This window comes from Doryrhamphus excisus, linkage group LG14, assembly GCF_037039965.1.
Source record: "Doryrhamphus excisus strain RoL-2023G ecotype Guam linkage group LG14, RoL_Dexc_Guam_v1.1, whole genome shotgun sequence".
Taxonomy (NCBI): domain Eukaryota; kingdom Metazoa; phylum Chordata; class Actinopteri; order Syngnathiformes; family Syngnathidae; genus Doryrhamphus; species Doryrhamphus excisus.
Genome location: NC_136370.1, coordinates 8,102,513 through 8,120,895, shown reverse-complemented (window position 1 = coordinate 8,120,895; position 18,383 = coordinate 8,102,513). Strand labels below are relative to the sequence as shown.

Sequence of the window (18,383 nt, the reverse complement as noted above, 5' to 3'; positions counted from 1 at the left end):
AGCAAATTTAGCCCTTTACATTGGTAGACACTCATATACGGTATACTGTATATGGCATTGCTAGCATGCTAACCTTTGAATAGTAGCATTTTCACCCACAGCACTACCATGCAAGATGTTAGCATGAGCATTTTTTGCGCATGCTAGGTTAATTGACGACTCCAAATTGTCCATAGGTATGAATGTGAGTGTGAATGGTTGTTTGTCTATATGTGCCCTGTGATTGGCTGGCGACCAGTCCAGGGTGTACTAAAAAGTCAGACATGTGCTGGGAAACTGCTTCCCATGACATCATTGAGATATCATCAAGAAGACAAGATGTCTTCATCAGTTCAGGTGAATGGATGACGTGACGTAGACTGACCTGGCTTTGTTCTGTCCTTCTCCACAATCAAACAAACTCGCTCAAACAACTCCTGCATGCCGTTCACCCTTTCAGCCAGTCGCTTGCGGTTGTGCATGGACGCCAAGTCCGACTGGCTGTGTCGCTCCACCGCCATGCGGCCGCTCACAATGAAGTAACTGCCGTCCAGCGAGCACACGTGGACCGAGGCGCCGTGGCGCCGGCGCAGGCTGGTCACGAGCTCAACACCGCTGCTGATGCAGCGACTGTCCACTAGGATGCAGACCGGACACTCGGAGATGGTTGAAGCTGCTACGTCTGAGGTGGTGGATGGCTGGAGATGGAAAATAGTGATGAGTGGACAACTCATAGAATGGAAAGCAGTAAAACTCGTTATGTTATGCTAGTTCTTTGACTTTTTGTGATTCTTGTTAGTGTTTTAAATGATCAAAATACAACATAATACGTGTTAATGCATGACCACATCGTGTATATCAAACCATGCAACATTGTTAGAGGGTTTTTTCAGTCTAAATTAGTCAAAATAGTGAAATGCTAAAGTCAATTCATAGTCAAAATAGGTGGATCCTAATGACAGCGTTGTAAGCTAGCTGAAATTAACTCCTTTTCTTGTGTTGGAATGAACAGAAAAGGGAAAATGTTAATCGTGTTGTCATTGACAAATTCATTCATTTTCTACCGCTTACCCTCACGAGGGTCACAGACGTGCTGGAGCCTATCCCAGCTGTCTTCGGGCGAGAGGCGGGGTACACCCTGGATTGGTCGCCAGCTAATCACAGGGCACATATAGACAAACAACCATTCACACTCACATTCATACCTATGGACAATTTGGAGTCGCTAATTAACCTAGCATGTTTTTGGAAACCGGAGTACCCATGCAAGCACGGAAGGAACTCCACACAGAGATGGCCCAGGGTGGAATTGAACTCGGGTCTCCTAGCTGTGAGGTCTGCGCATTAACCACTCCTCCATTTTTTTCATTTTTTATTTTTTAGATTATGTCTCTAAGAGGGCGGCACGGTGGTCAAGTGGTTAGCGCGCAGACCTCACAGCTAGGAGACCAGGGTTCAATTGCACCCTCGGCCATCTCTGTGTGGAGTTTGCATGTTCTCCCCGTGCATGCGTGGGTTTTCTCCGGGTACTCCGGTTTCCTCCCACATTCCAAAAACATGCTAGGTTAATTGGCAACTCAATTGTCCATAGGTATGAATGTGAGTGTGAATGGTTGTTTGTCTATATGTGACCTGTGATTGGCTGGCGACCAGCCCGTCTCTCGCCGGAAGACAGCTGGGATAGGCTCCAGCACCCCCGCGACCCTCGTGAGGAAAAAGTGGTAGAAAAGGAATGAATGAATGAATGTCTTTAAGAGTGGAAATGCATCTATGATGAAAATTTCAGCTCCTATTTTCTAAGAGGGAGAACTATATCGCAGGGGGTGTAAATACTTATGACCCTCACTGTATATATATATATATACAGTGAAGAAAATAAGTATTTGAACACCCTGCTATTTTGCTATTTCTCCCACTTAGAAATCATGGAGGGGTCTGAAATTTTCATCGTAGGTGCATGTCCACTGTGAGAGAGATAAACTAAAAAGAAAAATCCAGAAATCACAATGCATGATTTTTTAACAATTTATTTGTGTGATACAGCTGCTAATAAGTATTTGAACACCTGAGAAAATGAATGTTAATATTTGGTACAGTAGCCTTTGTTTGCTATTACAGAGGTCAAACGTTTCCTGTAGTTTTTCACCAGGTTTGCACACACTGCAGGAGGGATCTTGGCCCACTCCTCCACACAGATCTTCTCTAGATCAGTCAGGTTTCTGGGCTGTCGCTGAGAAACACGGAGTTTGAGCTCCCTCCAAAGATTTTCGATTGGGTTCAGGTCTGGAGACTGGCTGGGCCATGCTAGAACCTTGATATGCTTCTTACGGAGCCACTCCTTGGTTTTCCTGGCTGTGTGCTTCGGGTCGTTGTCGTGTTGGAAGACCCAGCCACGACCCATCTTCAATGCTCTGACAGAGGGAAGGAGGTTGTTCCCCAAAATCTCACAATACACGGCCCCAGTCATCCTCTCTTTAATGCAGTGCACTCGTCCTGTCCCATGTGCAGAAAAACACCCCCAAAGCATGATGCTACCACCCCCATGCTTCACAGTAGGGATGGTGTTCTTCGGATTGTACTCTTCATTCTTCTTCCTCCAAACACGCTTATTGGAATTATGACCAAAAAGTTCTATTTTGGTCTCATCTGACCATAAAACTTTCTCCCATGACTCCTCTGTATCATCCAAATGGTCATATGCAAACTTAAGACGGGCCTTGACATGTGCTGGTTTAAGCAGGGGAACCTTTCGTGCCATGCATGATTTCACATCATGACGTCTTAGTGTATTACCTACAGTAACCTTGGAAACGGTGGTCCCAGCTCTTTTCAGGTCATTGACCAAGTCCTGTCGTGTAGTTCTGGGCTGATTCCTCACCTTTCTTAGAATCATTGAGACCCCACGAGGTGATATCTTGCATGGGGCTCCACTCCGATTGAGATTGACCGTCATGTTTAGCTTCTTCCATTTTCTAATGATAGCTCCAACAGTGGACCTTTTTTCACCAAGCTGCTTGGTAATTGCTCCGTAGCCCTTTCCAGCCTTGTGGAGGTGTACAATTTTGTCTCTGGTGTCTTTGGACAGCTCTTTGGTCTTCGCCATGTTACAAGTTAAAGTCTTACTGATTGTATGGGGTGGACAGGTGTCTTTATGCAGCTAACGACCTCAAACAGGTGCATCTGATTCAGGATGATACATGGAGTGCAGGTGGACTTCTAATGGGCAGACTAACAGGTCTTTCAGGGTCAGAATTCTAGATGATACACAGGTGTTCAAATACTTATTTGCAGCTGTATCACACAAATAAATTGTTAAAAAATCATGCATTGTGATTTCTGGATTTTTCTTTTTAGTTTATCTCTCTCACAGTGGACATGCACCTACGATGAAAATTTCAGACCCCTCCATGATTTCTAAGTGGGAGAAATAGCAAAATAGCAGGGTGTTCAAATACTTATTTTCTTCACTGTATATATATTTTTTTTTTATTTTTTTTTTTACATTTGCTCTACCTGATGTTTGCTGGATTCTCCAATGGATGACGTGTCAAAGTCCAGCCCGTCAGACAGCAGATGTTGATTTTCTATCCTCTGGCGACACCTACAGGCGATCACAAGCACTGCATGAGCTGAACTATGTACTGAACTGTACTATGTGTATTACGTGCTAACCACATCCTCCATGGTGTGGCCATGATTGTTGTTGTTACCGCTCATCTTGCTGTTCTTCTCTGAGCTTTGATGCAATGGAGGAAGACGACTTCTGCTCCTGTTGAACCTTGATGACGGTCTGCGGAAGTACAGAAACGTCCTCCTGTTCCTCCTCACTGGAATCTGCCAAGCGGAGAACTCGGCCACGCTTGCCGCTTTTCCCTGGAGGACATGGGCCCTCTGTTGGAGCTGCACTCGTCGCCCGGGCTTTGTGAAAGAAGACGCGTCGTCGCGTGGCATACTGCCTCCTCCCATCAACGTACGAGTCTTCTGGCATGAGTTCAACCACTTCCTCTTTGGTTTCTTCCTCTGAGCTCTCCTCCGCGTCACTACCAACCACGAAACTGTCTTCTTCGTATGTTTCGTCCACTTCGGGCACCTGGAATCAAAGAGTGGAGGCGAAAGGAATGCACCTGTCTCTTTAAAACATCATTTTGATGACAGAATATGCCGTCTACCTGAGAGAAGATGTCCGTGTTGTTGTGCTTTCTGTAGGACATTTTGAGCCTGCTGGTGACAGCAGGGCTTCTCACGGACTTCAAGTATATTCCTTGCATCTCTGAGTCTGACAGAGCACAAACAGGGACATCAGATCATCATCATTCCATGCATCTACTCATTTATTCAGTTGCACGGTCCATTAAGAAATTATTGGATGACTTTGGTGTGGAAGAACCCCATCAAAAACTACAGTGATCCTGCAGGAAACTTGAGAAAACCAGTCAGTCGCAATGTACTGTAATAAAAAATGACCAATCACAGCCTTTACATTCATTGCCACAATGTGAGGTTAGATCTTTTTGGAGGAGCAGGTGCATATACCAGCCTTGACGAAGGTAACAATGAAGGTCATCCAACACTCGCTTATGTCGAAAACAATCCTCACTGTCCACTGTGTGGATGTCAAACACACCATCTGTTGGTGTGCACATAAACGGGGAAATATTCGGTTTTGCTTGGAACCGTGACTGAGTAGGTACTAGAAGTAATGTCTGCTTTGGCCAAAGCATTCATTTTCTACCACTAATCCTCACGAGGGTCACAAGCGTGCTGGAGCCTATCCCAGCTGTCTTCGGGCGAGAGGCGGGGTACACTCTGGACTGGTCACCAGCCAATCACAGGGCACATATAGACAAACAACCATTCACACTCACATTCATACCTATGGACAATTTGGAGTCGCCAATTAACCTAGCATGTTTTTGGAATGTGGGAGGAAACCGGAGTACCCGGAGAAAACCCACGCAGGGGAGAACATGCAAACTTCACACAGAGATGGTCAAGGGTGGAATCGAACTCAGGTCTCCTAGCTGTGTGGCCCACGCATGCTAACCACTTGGTTGCCGTGCAGCAATGGAAAAGCACCACCAGCCTATTAGTGTCAACTTCGGTTTTTGCTGTTTTTTTTCCCCATTTTTGCGATTTTATTTTCTAGCAACTTCTCAAGCCTCCATCCATCTGTTCACCTACTGATTCCACCTACTATGTGCAACATGTTTAGGGCTTAAACCCGGATTGTGTCGCGAGTGAACAGTGGCAATATCTTGTGCCCGAAAAGGGGTGGTCATGATAATTTTTAAAATAGTAAGTTTGCATGTGGGCTGCATGGTGAGCAAGTGGTAGGCACGCAGGCTACAACACCCAGGTTCAATTCTACCCTCGGGCATCTCTGTGTGGAATTTGCATGTTCTCCCGGGTTTTGTCCGGGTACTCCGGTTTCCTCCCACATTCCAAAAAACATGCTAGGTTAATTGGCGACTCCAAATTGTCCATAGGTATGAATGTGAGTGTGAATGGTTGTTTGTCTATATGTGCCCTGTGATTGGCTGGCGACCAGTCCAGGGTGTACCCCGCCTCTCGCCTGAAGACAGCTGGGGTAGGCTCCAGCATGCCCGCGACCCTCGTGAGGATAACCGGTATAGACAACGGATGGATGGAGTTTCCATGTTCTCCTCGTGTGTGCATGGGTTCTTCCCGGGTAATGTGGCTTCCTCCCACATTCCAAAACCATCCTTAATTGGAGACTCTAAATTATCCATAGGTGTGAATGTGAGTTGCGTGCAAACCCAATGAGAAAAAGCGGTACAGAAGAAGGAAGTTATGGCACACTACCATTCAATCCCTGGGAGAAGTGTGTGTTGTCCACCACAAAGCCTTGAAGAGACCGATTCTGATCTTCATCGTCATCTTCATCAGAAGAAACGTCCTCTCCCTCCTCGTCTGACAGCGCCGCTTCATCATCCAGAAACTGACGTCCCTTTCGACATTTCTTGCGCTGGCAAGGAGACAACATACGCAGGTGAGAAAATGTCACGGGTGACAGAAGTGATATTTGTAAACATGACAGTTATGGAGGAAAAAGGCGACATTTTAGATGGGAGAAGATTTATGAATGACTCTTTTATGGAACTGTGAGTCACACCTTGGTGTTGATAACTCGTCTATGTGTGACCACACGTTCGGTCTGGAAATCATCATCGTCGCCTTGTGTTTCTTCAGACTGGAGGGGAAAAAACGGCCGTTCTCCATTGATGGTGTGAACTTATTGACATGAAATTAGTCACGATGATTAATGAAGATAATCTCACCGTATTTAGCGCAGTCACACGTTTCCTGCTCACAAGCGGTGAGTCCACATCAGAAAGGACTTTGGACTAGGAGAGGAGACAAAAAGTGTTTTTCTTGACGATGTTTTAACAGAGAGGTGAGTTGCTATGACAACTGGCTGCACCTGATGACAGGAGGCTGTATAGCTACAAAATAAAAGTCCCTGAGAGTGCTGACGTGCATTTTTCTCACCGCCTGTGGAGACGACAAAGGGTTGACCTTGTTGTTCATGTGACTTCTCTTACGAATGATGACTTCATCGTCGCTGTCAGTGTTGCACTCTGCTAAAAAAAAAATCAAGTGGATTAATAACAATTCTATGATTTTATAACCCCACAGAAAATGGGTATTCATTATTATTATTTATTTATTTTGAAATAAAATTGTGTACCATTTACTTGTGCAAAAAAGACAGACTTATTGAATAAAATATTTTTTTTTAGATAGATAGACTCCCTTTATTGTCATTGCACAAAAACACAGTAATGAAATTGCCAACGAAATGTCGTAAAATTTGTAAAAAATTTTATCATTAATATAAAAGGATTAGGGCGGCACGGCGGTCCAGTGGTTAGCGCGCAGACCTCACAGCTAGGAGACCAGGGTTCAATTCCACCCTCTGCCATCTCTGTGTGGAGTTTGCATGTTCTCCACGTGCATGCGTGGGTTTTTCTCCGGGTACTCCGGTTTCCTCCCACAGTCCAAAAACATGCTAGGTTAATTGGCATAATTGGCAAAATGTTCATGTTAAATAACTGTTAATAGTTATCCTCCCTATCCGTGTGGAAGTGGTAAGTTTTTGGCTATTTAAGTTTAAAGGAAATAACTTGAAGGCTACCGTTTAGGTCGCTAGCTCTTTAGTTTGCGAGTTAGCATGTGTCTCAAGACCCTGCAGTTGCGCAATATGTTGTAAATAAAAAGAGTATAAATGTGACTATAGTCGTGTTTTGTCATGTCTACAGGGCTCTAATAATGCTTTGTTCATTTTAATCTGAAAAAAATAATTTGTCTACCCACCAACTATATGTGGTTTCTTAAGTTTTTATTATTTGCTGTTGTTATTATTATTATATTTATTTATTACTGATTGATTGATTTTCTTTATTCTTGATTTGTTTATTTATTTTTCATCTTATTTTGTGTAGAAAAATAAAAATTAAGATATTTGAGAACAGTGGAATGTTTTATCAGAGCTTTTCTTGTAGAAAATCGAAACCAAAGCAAAGTTTATTCATTTTTCTGTTTTTAATAAATGCATTTTTTTTTTTTGGAAAACCTGATGCGGCCCAGCCTCGCCCAGACCCTAGCTCCAGTGGTCCCCAAGTAAATTGAGTTTGAGACCCCTGCATTATATCATGTTATGCCTATGTTGCACGGAGCCGACTGCTCTTTTTTTCAGACGTTAAGACAAATTCTTTAACTGCTTCTTCCTCATTGGTGTTTGCGGATATTTCTTCCAGTCAGCGAAGTGGGCATTGAAACTACGAATCAAAATTAAAACATTTGAACCGCAAGTCCAGTTCCCATCGATGACCAACTGGACTGATTACCATATGAGTAAGTACATTTTAATCATAACAAACCTGGATGAAGATCGGAATGGGACACTGTTACTCTCTGTGACTGCTTTCCGCCATCTTCTGATCGGCTCCTTTTCAGACTACCGAGTGATAGACGAAAAGCGTGACGCCTGTCAAGCGCTGCCACCGGAGACAGTAGTGCGCCCGTCTTGGACGTGACTGGTGACATGAGAAGCATCGACTTATCCCTGAAGTCAGTGGAGCATGAAGGTACAGCGGGCCTATGGACGCTGATGCAAGGTGTGGATGAGTTAGTGGCTTCCTGCTTCTGAAGTTGCTGGAGGGTGGGCTTTAACGGGGTGACAACAGTTTGGTCCTCCATAGAATAGCCGAGGTCAAAATTGACGGTAAAGTCCAAGCTGTCAAATGACTCGGTACTTTGAATTTGCTTCGTTGTTGGACTGTTTGTTGTAGTAAGAAGTGGTCGTTCCACCCGTGCATCATTCGTGTCTAAGGTGTCCAGCATCATTTTTGTGCGTTTACCGATGTCCTCAATGCTAGGGGAAGTCCTGGGTGTGGCACCATCTTCAGGGGTAGGGATGTCCGGTATGGTCATCTGGAGGAAGGCTTCGTCATCCCCAAATAGGTCAATGCTGTCATCCATCTGGGCACAAACTGCAGAATCCGGCAAATCCTTCTTCATCACGTCATCCCAACAGCTCGGTTTGTGTTTTTCGACATCGTCGTCATGGATTGTGGCTTCCCCAACATGCTCAGTGATGTCTTCCTTCCCATGCCCGATGCCCTTATCCTCATTTGTCACTTTGTCCTCAAAGACTTCATCCCATGTTGGACTGTCTCTGTTGACGGTCTCCTGATAAAGTCGACCCTTATCTGGAGACACATCCGCCTCATGGTCACTATTATCATCATCGTCGTCCACGTCCAAGGTAAAGTTGACATGGAATGGCTGATTAGAATCAGGAAGAATCGGTGGCGTCCGATCCGCCATGATAGTGTCAATATCTGCAAGCGGCGGCGGTGATCGGGATAGGAGGTCGACCACATTGGCCAAGATGACTTCAAGACTCTCATCTGTTCCTGGAATGACAGAATACTTGGAAGACAAATCCCATTTAGGAAGGTAGAACATAGCCTGAAGTTCAACATCTTCGTCACTCTCCTTGTCAATCACAGGGGGAATATTGTTTGAATTCACTGCAAGATCCTCAATGGCGGGTTCGTTAATGATCGCCTGAGGTGAACGACTAATTGAGCGGTCATGAGGCTCCAATTTATTCTTGTAATGTAATTCTTCTTCGTTGTAGCGTTCCACACAAGACACTGATTCGTCAACAGTTTCCCGGCTGACTTTTGCACATTTCTTCATTCTCTTTAAATGGCCTCCAGTGCTAGTCTCGTTGAGATAAGGACGTAGCTCCTTCTCGTAAGCACAGTCCTCCTAAAGAGAAGCACATTGTGATTAACCTACAGACTTTTCAACTTTATCACAACTTATTTACATAGCAACCCAACTAGGAAGCAGAGCGAGCCATCATAAAGCACAGTAGGGGTGCTCTGATCGGTATCAGTCGATATCAGTGAAAAAGCACAGTATCGATATCGGCCGATACTTGCTTTAGAATGCCCCGTTGCAAGCACGTCTGCCATGTGTGGGACTTCCTGTCTTTGTGAGAGTGCAAAACGTCTCACCGGGTGGCGCGTTGAAAAGCTTTAAATTGGTGCGGCATTTGGGGGCAAGCACTTGGCAGGGTGTGGTGAGTTTGAGGCTCGCAATGTGATCATCATCTGTAAAGCCCCGGTTCCAACCCGCTGTATTTGCAAGTGTGGGCAAAATTTGTGGATGAGTACTACCTCAGTATGGATTTGGGAGCATGTAGATCAAGGGTCTCAAACTCAATTTACCTGGGGGGCCACTGGAGCTACGGTCTGGGCAAGGCTGGGCCGCATCAGGTTTTCAAAAAAAAAACAAAACGCATTTATTAAAAACTGGAAAATATACAAACTTTTTCAGTGCTTTGGTTCCGATTTAAATAGCCAAAAACTTACCACTTCCACACGGATAGGGAGGATAACTATTAACAGTTATTTAACCTTTAACATGAACATTAATCAAACGTAATAATTTTTTCTGGGTACATGATACCATACAGCATCCATATCAAACTTGCGCGGGCCGCACTAACATTAAACTTTCATATCAAGGTGGGGGCCTCAAACAAGTGTCCTGCGGGCCACATTTGGCCCGCGGGCCACGTGTTTGAGACCCCTGATGTAGATACTATGTAGCACTTTTAGTGCAGGAGGAACTTTTGTTGTGAGCGGAGCTGTGTCGGGCTACGGATGATGACATGCGTGCCCTCTGAAACCAGTTCCCCTGTTCGGCTGTCCAATGAGCACGCATAGCTCTTATGGACCGTGACGAGTGAGCGTTTGCCCCGCGCTTGAAACATTGTGCACATTGATTTCGGCAGTGGTGCCAAGCTGGAATTTTGTCTCCTCCCCGGATGCTGAGGGCACAGAAGAGGAGGTCGGCTGTATCTTTAGAGGACAGCGATTGTGGTTGGAGGGGCCCAACAGAGGCAGGCAAACCTGCTTTTCATTCAGGTTTTCAGTTAATAATGTGAGAAGACTAGAAATAAATGCATTGTGAAATACAAAAGGTGAGCATTTTGGTCATGTTCTGTAAACCAAGTATATTTGTTTGGCTTGAAATAAGCTATGAAAATAATGAGTAGGTCTTGGCCATTTTTATTTTGTAAGAGTAGCTCTCACATGAAAAAACCTTGGTGACTCCAGAAGTATATTTAAACATTTACACTGCATTTATGTGATCGGGATCGGATGATTTCACCCATGGATTATCGAGATCAGTAACTCTGATTGGAACATCCCTAATAAAAAGTGTTCCTTTACACAAGAAATTTGGATTACGTCACCATTTCCGCCTTGTTATTAAAGCACATTTCATAAATCTGAGCATGAACTCCACACACACACACACACAGTTATTGCCAAAAAGCTGTCATGCCTGCTAACTACACGACCTGGAAATGATGTGTCGGGAGTGGCACCCTGCCTGAGCTAGCAGGGCACCATCAAACCAGTAACCAGCGGGACAAAAACTGCCTGCTGTGAGGACTAGGAGGGAAAAAAATTAAATGTCAAAATGTATGTATTCTTGGCCTAAATTTAGCATTTTGAAGCATAAAATGACTAAATGGAGTAACTAAATGGTCTAAAATACAAATACAAGGCAGAAGAAGCATTCTAATTGTGAATGTAGTATTCTCCACTGGCCACTAGATGGCCGGTGAGACAAGCATCAGGCGTCTCCTCGGGCAGACGAGGGAGACGCAGCTCCCTCACGTCCCTGTTCTCCTGAGCTCCACGGCAACAGCGGTGCCTACGTTACTACTCTGAGTTCATACACGGTAATTCAGGGGTCGCTAGCCAGTAGATCATGAAGTGCCAGTAGCCCATAACCACTTTTCAATTAGCTCTCTAAAGACTTTATTCATTTATTATCAACTCCTATACCAGGTTATATTAGAAAGTGGGGTTCGTTCACAGTTAGGAACCACTTTGGGCGTGTGACCAATCACACAGGAGTGGGTGTGCCCGGAGGCGGGATGTGGGTGGAATGAAAACAGACCATTTTGGCGGGAAGCTGAAATCCAAGGAAATACAGCTGGAAAAGGTGCAGATTGTGTAAGATCTAGAAAGTTTTTTCTGTGTGGGTTATTGTGGGTGGCTGCTTTCTAGGAGTCCACAACTGAATACAAACGGTCGAAAAATGAGCACAATCCCTTTAAACCAGTGTGAGTCAAACGTGTGAGTCTATGTTGTCTTATTTATGTCTAATATGTCTTATTTTCTCTGATTATATCTACTATATTAGGTCATACAAATGTAATGTTGACTGTATGGGCATCTAGAGGGTTCTAATGTTAAGAACTGTACTTAGAAGATCAGAAATAGATTTTTTATGCCATAAGTACAAAAATATTGAATTTATTAATTTTGAATTCTACTCTGCAAAAATTCAATTATCACGGTCAAGCCTGGAACCAATTAACCATGTTAAATGAGGGAGGACAACTTTTGGGTCGTGACCCACCAGTTGATAATCTGGATAATAACTGCAGGAAGCCCCAGTGGAACTTTGACTGGGGTTTTTTTTTATGAAAGTCAAAGACTCATGGAGAATACAAAGGCTAGTATTATAAATAGAAAGTCAATTCACGCAGAACAGTGATTGGAATGTCCACCCTCCAGCAAGTTGAACATCTTACGACAACAAACTTTGCATGCTCCTCCCACCAGGAATGGGCTTTCATCTTACTTGTTCACACTGATACACAGCGGAAAAACAAGTTTCTATTCAAGCACTGTATGTGACGTGCAAACACTTCAACGCCAACCACACATTATTACCACACGCAAGACATGTTGAACATGCTTTATCACACCTTTGCCTCAGCTGCACTACATGACTTTTCTTGGATTTATGCCATTTTATACCACTTATAAAAAGGATTCACCATCGGACGTAGATACAATAGCAAGTTATAAAAGTAGTTTATATTTTGTGTCCTGCAGGAGTCCTTACTATCAAGTATAGATGGCCAAAAACCTTTTCCACACCTTCAACTGCCCTCGAAACGCACACCACAATTAGTGTGTCAACATTTTGTCAACAAGGACAAACATGCCACACGAGTGGAGCCTGTCACTCACAAAAAAACTTTTATGGTGTTTGCACACGCTTCTCTACAGCTGACGTAAATTCATATTACGGCACACAACAATACAAAAGTGTTTATTGCTAATTATTTAATTAGCGCACTTTTTCTGTAATGGCAAAATATAAAAGGCTATCGCCCAACTTGACCCGTTTTGTCAAAGGTTTGTTCTATCATCTGTTTTGCGCTCTCCTCATCCCAGTAATGCATCAAGGCCATCACAGCCTGACCCAGATCCGGCTTCCTGGCTTTATGTAACAGTTCTGAGAAGGATTACATAATCACAGGCGAGGATGCACCGTCTGTCTGCCTTGCCTTGCCTTGCCTTGCTTCGCCTGCTTCTTCTCATCACAAAGACTGGAAAACACAGCGTGAGTGCTTCTAGGCTCAGCCAGACAGAAAATTTGATTAAATGAGATGGAAAAAACAACCTCTGGAACTTTGGGGAAAAATAAGGACAGAGTAAGTGTTACCAGGGTATAAACAAAAAAAAAAGGTTGGTTATGTTTTGCTCCACTTTGATGTTATGAGCAATAATAGGTCAGAAGGTCTGGAAAGTACAATCGCGCTCACATGGCAGGAAGTTTGATTGTGACACATTACTGACTGCATTCACACTGCAGGGTATTTTTTTTGTTAAAAACTGATCTTTTTATGTAGTTGTTCACATTACCAAAACAATGCAACTTATATTTATAAGTGACAGAAATGTGCACAAAACCCAACGTCACACAACTCATGATCTCAGTCCTGGTGCTTTTGACAGTTTGTTGAGCACTTGCTGAGACATGAGCCGTTTCACTGACTTGTCGGATTACAAGAAGAACTTTTGCCAATATCTGAAAGTACGCTTCCACAATTCTTACACAGCAAAACACACCTTTTCATGATGTATTGGTTGGATATTTGCAACCTGAACATGCAGACAATAGGCAATAGTATCGGACACATTATGGATTCAAATCTACATACGCAAGAGGCCTGGGTCACATTTGGGAAAAAAAGGAATTGTACGGTTCACACAGACATGAAAAAGTCAGATACAGGTTACATACGAGCAAAAAGTATAATGTATTGCTACTTAATATAAAAATATTACACAAGAGGGGTACTCAGAGAACATGACAATTACACAAAAAACACTTTTCTTGGAGCATATGTTAAAAGAGTTTTCTGAACACCCATACTATGTTTACTCACAATATATTTGTTTCAATGTTGTAAAAGTGTAAAAATCCTCAAATTCCCTGTGGTAAGTTTTGGGCTTCTTAAGTTGAGAACAATATTCAAGGCTAGCTGATTAGTGGCTCTAATAATGTTAAAAATTGTATTTGTAACAGGTTTTCGATGCTCCATTAAAATATTTAATTTATTAATATTGAGTCCTATATTGTGAAAATGATAATCATGGTTGGGTCTGGAACCAATTAAACGAGGGACGACTGTACACTCTTTTCCCCATATTTTAACCAGTGTTCCTGTTCAGCCTATCCCAGCTTACCTAGGGCTACACAGGCTAACTTTGAACAAGGTCATTATAAAGAGCAAACTGATTCAGACAAATTCTAGCAGGAAAAACGGTAATTCAAACTACAAAAAAAGAAACAAATATAAAACCAAGACTCATTAGGTCGGGTTTTTCAAGTTCATGTTTGAGTATCTTTTTATAAGCACCCACCAATTATAAAAATCTTCATTCATTCATTCATTTTCTACTGCTTATCCTCCCGAGGGTCGCTGGAGCCTATCCCAGCTGTTTTCGGGCAAGAGGCTGGGTAAATCCTGGACTGGTCGCCAGCCAATCACAGGGCACATATAGACAAACAACCATTCACACTCACATTCATACCTATGGACAATTTGGAGTCGCCAATTAACCTAGCATGTTTTTGGAATGTGGGAGGAAACCGGAGTACCCGGAGAAAACCCACGCATCCACATGGAGAACATGCAAACTCCACACAGAGATGGCCGAGGGTGGGATTGAACCCTGGTCTCCGAGCTGTGAGGTCTGCACGCTAACCACTTGATCAGCATGCAGCCTGTTATGAAAATCTTTTAAATTGGGGTTGATGATTCAAGTAGTACTTACATCGTTAAATAATGACAATAAACAATGCTGGTTCGAAACCACTTGTTAACTACTTCATGTTTGCCTATAGTCTCGTATTTAAACACTTATTTGTTCATAGCATGTTTATGACCTGAATTCTGTGTTACCCGGCTCCTGCACTCCTGACTGTTTTGTTTTGACAGGTGGGCTACCTCAGTCCAGCCCTTGTTGAGTCAAGTACTCCTGGTAGGAAAACAAAGGTCGGGTTTACCATAATCTCTGACCCAATTTCAAGGATTTGGACCAATTCAATGGTCTTATCGATGGCACAATCTACTGAAATAGAAGCTGGGTAAAGTGTCACTGCAAGGTGGAAGGCGCCTGGGGTACCATGTTTTGGTCCGGATCTGAGCGCTAACACTATTCAAATAAAGCAGACTTCAGATGTCAAGAGGCATGGATTGCCTAGTGTGCGTGCACACTTCAGGCGTACTCACAGTAGGCCAATCTTTCTGTGCCTGGGCCCACTTAACACCTAAAGCACGGTACATTTGACTAATGTGAGTGCTCGGTTTGAACTCTTTTGGCATGATTGGAAGAGGTGGTCTCGGGCCAGCATGATTTCATGCATGCGCACGATGTAGCAAAGTCTTAGAATGACTGCAATATGGCCGCATCATGCAGATTATTGAAGATTCAATTCATAATAGTAAAAAAAACATACAAAGACACAAAATGACTCAAATGTCAAACCCCCCAGCACGCTTGCTAACTTGCCACTTCATTCATATGCCTAAAGACGTGTCATTTAATCAATTTGATCACTGCTCTTGCGAAAAAAATGGCATCCGTGTACAAAATAAATACAACATAAAACACATACACACATAACACAAAAACTCTGAATAAGTCTGAACAAAGTCCACTAAGTCAGAGAAATTGCACTAATACTGCAGATTGAATGCAATGCAATCACCACTATAGCAAGAAATTCTTGGAAGTGGCAACCTTAATAAATAATCAGATTGATTCCATAAAAGAGGAAATAATCCACTAAATCAGGGGTCGGGAACCTTTTTGGCGAAGAGAGCCATGAAGGCCAGATATTTTAAAATGTGTATCTGTGAGAGCCATATAAATTTTTTTAAACATTGAATACAATAAAATGTGTGCATTTTTATGTAAGACCAACAGTTTTAGATAATGGGCTCTAATTACGTAGACCGGGCACACTACCCCACGCCAATGGGGTGTGGCCAGCACACTTTCGTGAGCAGCGCAGTGTCTAATAATAAATCAAATACTTGTTGCCATTAATACAACTTCTGCTGCTGCATAGTTTTGCACCGTACTCCGTAGACTTATTTAATTCTTTTGGCCATCTTCGTCAGAAGGCTTGGTTCTGCAGCTTTAGCTATTTGACTAAAGGAGGAAAGTTTACATTTACATGTTTTTTTGACATCTCAATGACCGAGGTAGACTACAGCATTACCCAGTAATAATCAAGTTTTGGTGTTTGAGCTGGAAAATATGATCAGGAAAGATAGATATGGTTGGCCGTATTGCTGCAGAATATAGATGGACGAATTAAAATGCATAAGAAAGTTGTTGATTTTGAATATTATTTTTAACAGTCATTTCTGTGATGGTTTACTTTAAAATGTTAGCAAAAATATATTTTTATTGTGGTAAGAAATGCTTGAGAGCCAGATACAGTCATTAAAAGAGCCATACCTGGCTCCCGAGCCATAGGTTCCCTACCTCTGCACTAAATCATATAAATTGCAGAAATACAGTAAAATATAACATGTCAATTATTCGTCTTGCAAGAAATTAATGGCAGCAACAACTTTGCGCTAAATAAGTGTCTCCAAATCAGACAGGAAATAGTCCACTAAATCAGAGAAACTGCAATAGTACAGCAGAATAGAACGTGTCATTGAATTAATGACCGTGTTTAACCTTGACATGCATGCAGAACTAAATTCTTCAGCGAAGAATCTAGGAAAAATAAGCACAAAAAAAGCTATCAAAAAAGAGAGAAACATGAAAAAAAATAAATGGATGATTATTGTGTGCTAAATCCTGACATAAAACTGAAGTTGTTTACCACGCCAAGAATTTGCCTTCTAGATCAAATCGATGAATGCGGTTATTTGACCCGAATCGACATCCAACTTTCAGATGAAACTCAGCTGACTCCTTTCAAGCCATGAAAAGTAAAGCCATGAAAATTAAAAATATTAACCCCGTCCTACCCCCGTTTTATAAAAAAAAAAAAACTGGATTCTTATGTTTCCATGTCATCTGATCTGTTTACAAAACCCTGAAAAACAACTTAAAGGATCGTTCAGATTTTTTGACATGAAGTTGTATGACACCCCCAAAAGTACTGCTGTTCCAGTACCACAAGTACTAGCTAATTTGTGCCGCCCATTTCCAACTTCCCTGACTAAGTTCTGCATCCTTGTATTGCGGTTCATTCAAATATTGCTTTGGCTTCATGATAAAAGGAATGTCGCTTGTTTCAGAGTCAGACATGTTTACTTTCACTACTCCAGCAGTAACCAATGATGCAAATGTGCGTAACAATGGACAGGCGGGAGCTTGAAGTGATACGACGGCAGAGAAAATAACGCCAATCGATTTGTGAGGTCTGATTTTTTCTAGTAGTTTTGTGATAAAAATGTATTATGCTTTTGAAACGCATATTGTTTTGAGAAGTCTAACTCTTTACTTATAACTGTCCCCAGCAACTAGCTGGAACTACTTTCCTCAGCACCAAAATCCAACCAGAACTCGGCTCAGGACACAAATTGGGGAGTGAGTCTCTGTTGACGGACTTCACTGCTTATGAGGGTGTCATACAACTTCATGTCAAAACATACCAACTATACCTTTAAGATTAAAATGTTTTGGCCTCTCACCTCATTTTCCTCCCGCATGCAGTCTATGAGCTCCATCACCTTAATGAAATGCTGGCAGCGCAGGGAGTGATCAATAATATGGGTAGGAAACGCCCTGTGTTGCCAGTGTCTCCATTCCCAAAGAGAGAGTTCTCTGACAGGCACTTCGTTTCTGGAAACATCCTCCTTTGTGATGTAAAAATGAGGCACATAGTTAATATTTGCATGTGATTAATATCCACTGTAATTAATATCCACTGTACACACTATCAGGCACACCTGCAAAAGCTAATGAGATCCATTCATTTTCTACTGCTTATCCTTACGATAGTCACAGGCGTGACTATCGTAAGTATCGTAGTATGCCAGCTGTCTTCGGGTAGTAGCCAATCAAAGGGCACATATAGACAAACAACCATTCACACTCACATTCATACCTATGGACAATTTGGAGTCACCAATTAACCTAGCATGTTTTTGGAATGTGGGAGGAAACCGGAGTACCCGGAGAAAACCCACGCATGCACGGGGAGAACATGCAAACTCCACACAGAGATGGCCGAGGGTGGAATCAAACCCTGGTCCTCCTAGCTGTGAGGTCTGCGTGCTAACCACTCGACCGCCGTGCCGCCCAAGCTAAAATACTTTTCCCTGAAATTCAATGTTATATTTATAATGAATTACATTATTATATACTAAAATATTGTAATTATTGCAATAATTATTCATTCATTCATTCATTTTCTACCGCTTTTTCCTCACGAGGGTTCCGGGGGTGCTGGAGCCTATGACAGCTGTCTTCGGGTGAGAGGCGGGATACACCCTGGACTGGTGGCCAGCC

At 42.8% G+C, this 18,383-nt stretch overlaps 1 protein-coding gene and 1 long non-coding RNA gene across 2 annotated transcripts in view; both read right to left on the bottom strand.

Annotated features, from left to right (window-relative positions):
- LOC144901707 (uncharacterized) overlaps positions 1 to 18,383 on the bottom strand; it is a 59,845-nt gene that overhangs the window by 1,946 nt on the left and 39,516 nt on the right. The gene's annotated exons all lie outside the window — the stretch shown is intronic.
- Positions 1 to 18,383, bottom strand: part of fancm (FA complementation group M) — a 42,925-nt gene that overhangs the window by 1,946 nt on the left and 22,596 nt on the right. Inside the window, exons 13-22 of the mRNA XM_078796267.1 lie at positions 17,564 to 17,728; positions 7,881 to 9,279; positions 6,490 to 6,581; positions 6,279 to 6,344; positions 6,113 to 6,190; positions 5,803 to 5,965; positions 4,149 to 4,255; positions 3,690 to 4,069; positions 3,493 to 3,580; positions 365 to 677 (exon numbers count right to left, since the gene is read on the bottom strand). Coding sequence (XP_078652393.1) covers positions 365 to 677; positions 3,493 to 3,580; positions 3,690 to 4,069; positions 4,149 to 4,255; positions 5,803 to 5,965; positions 6,113 to 6,190; positions 6,279 to 6,344; positions 6,490 to 6,581; positions 7,881 to 9,279; positions 17,564 to 17,728 — 2,851 coding nt within the window. The remainder of the gene's footprint in view (positions 1 to 364; positions 678 to 3,492; positions 3,581 to 3,689; positions 4,070 to 4,148; positions 4,256 to 5,802; positions 5,966 to 6,112; positions 6,191 to 6,278; positions 6,345 to 6,489; positions 6,582 to 7,880; positions 9,280 to 17,563; positions 17,729 to 18,383) is intronic.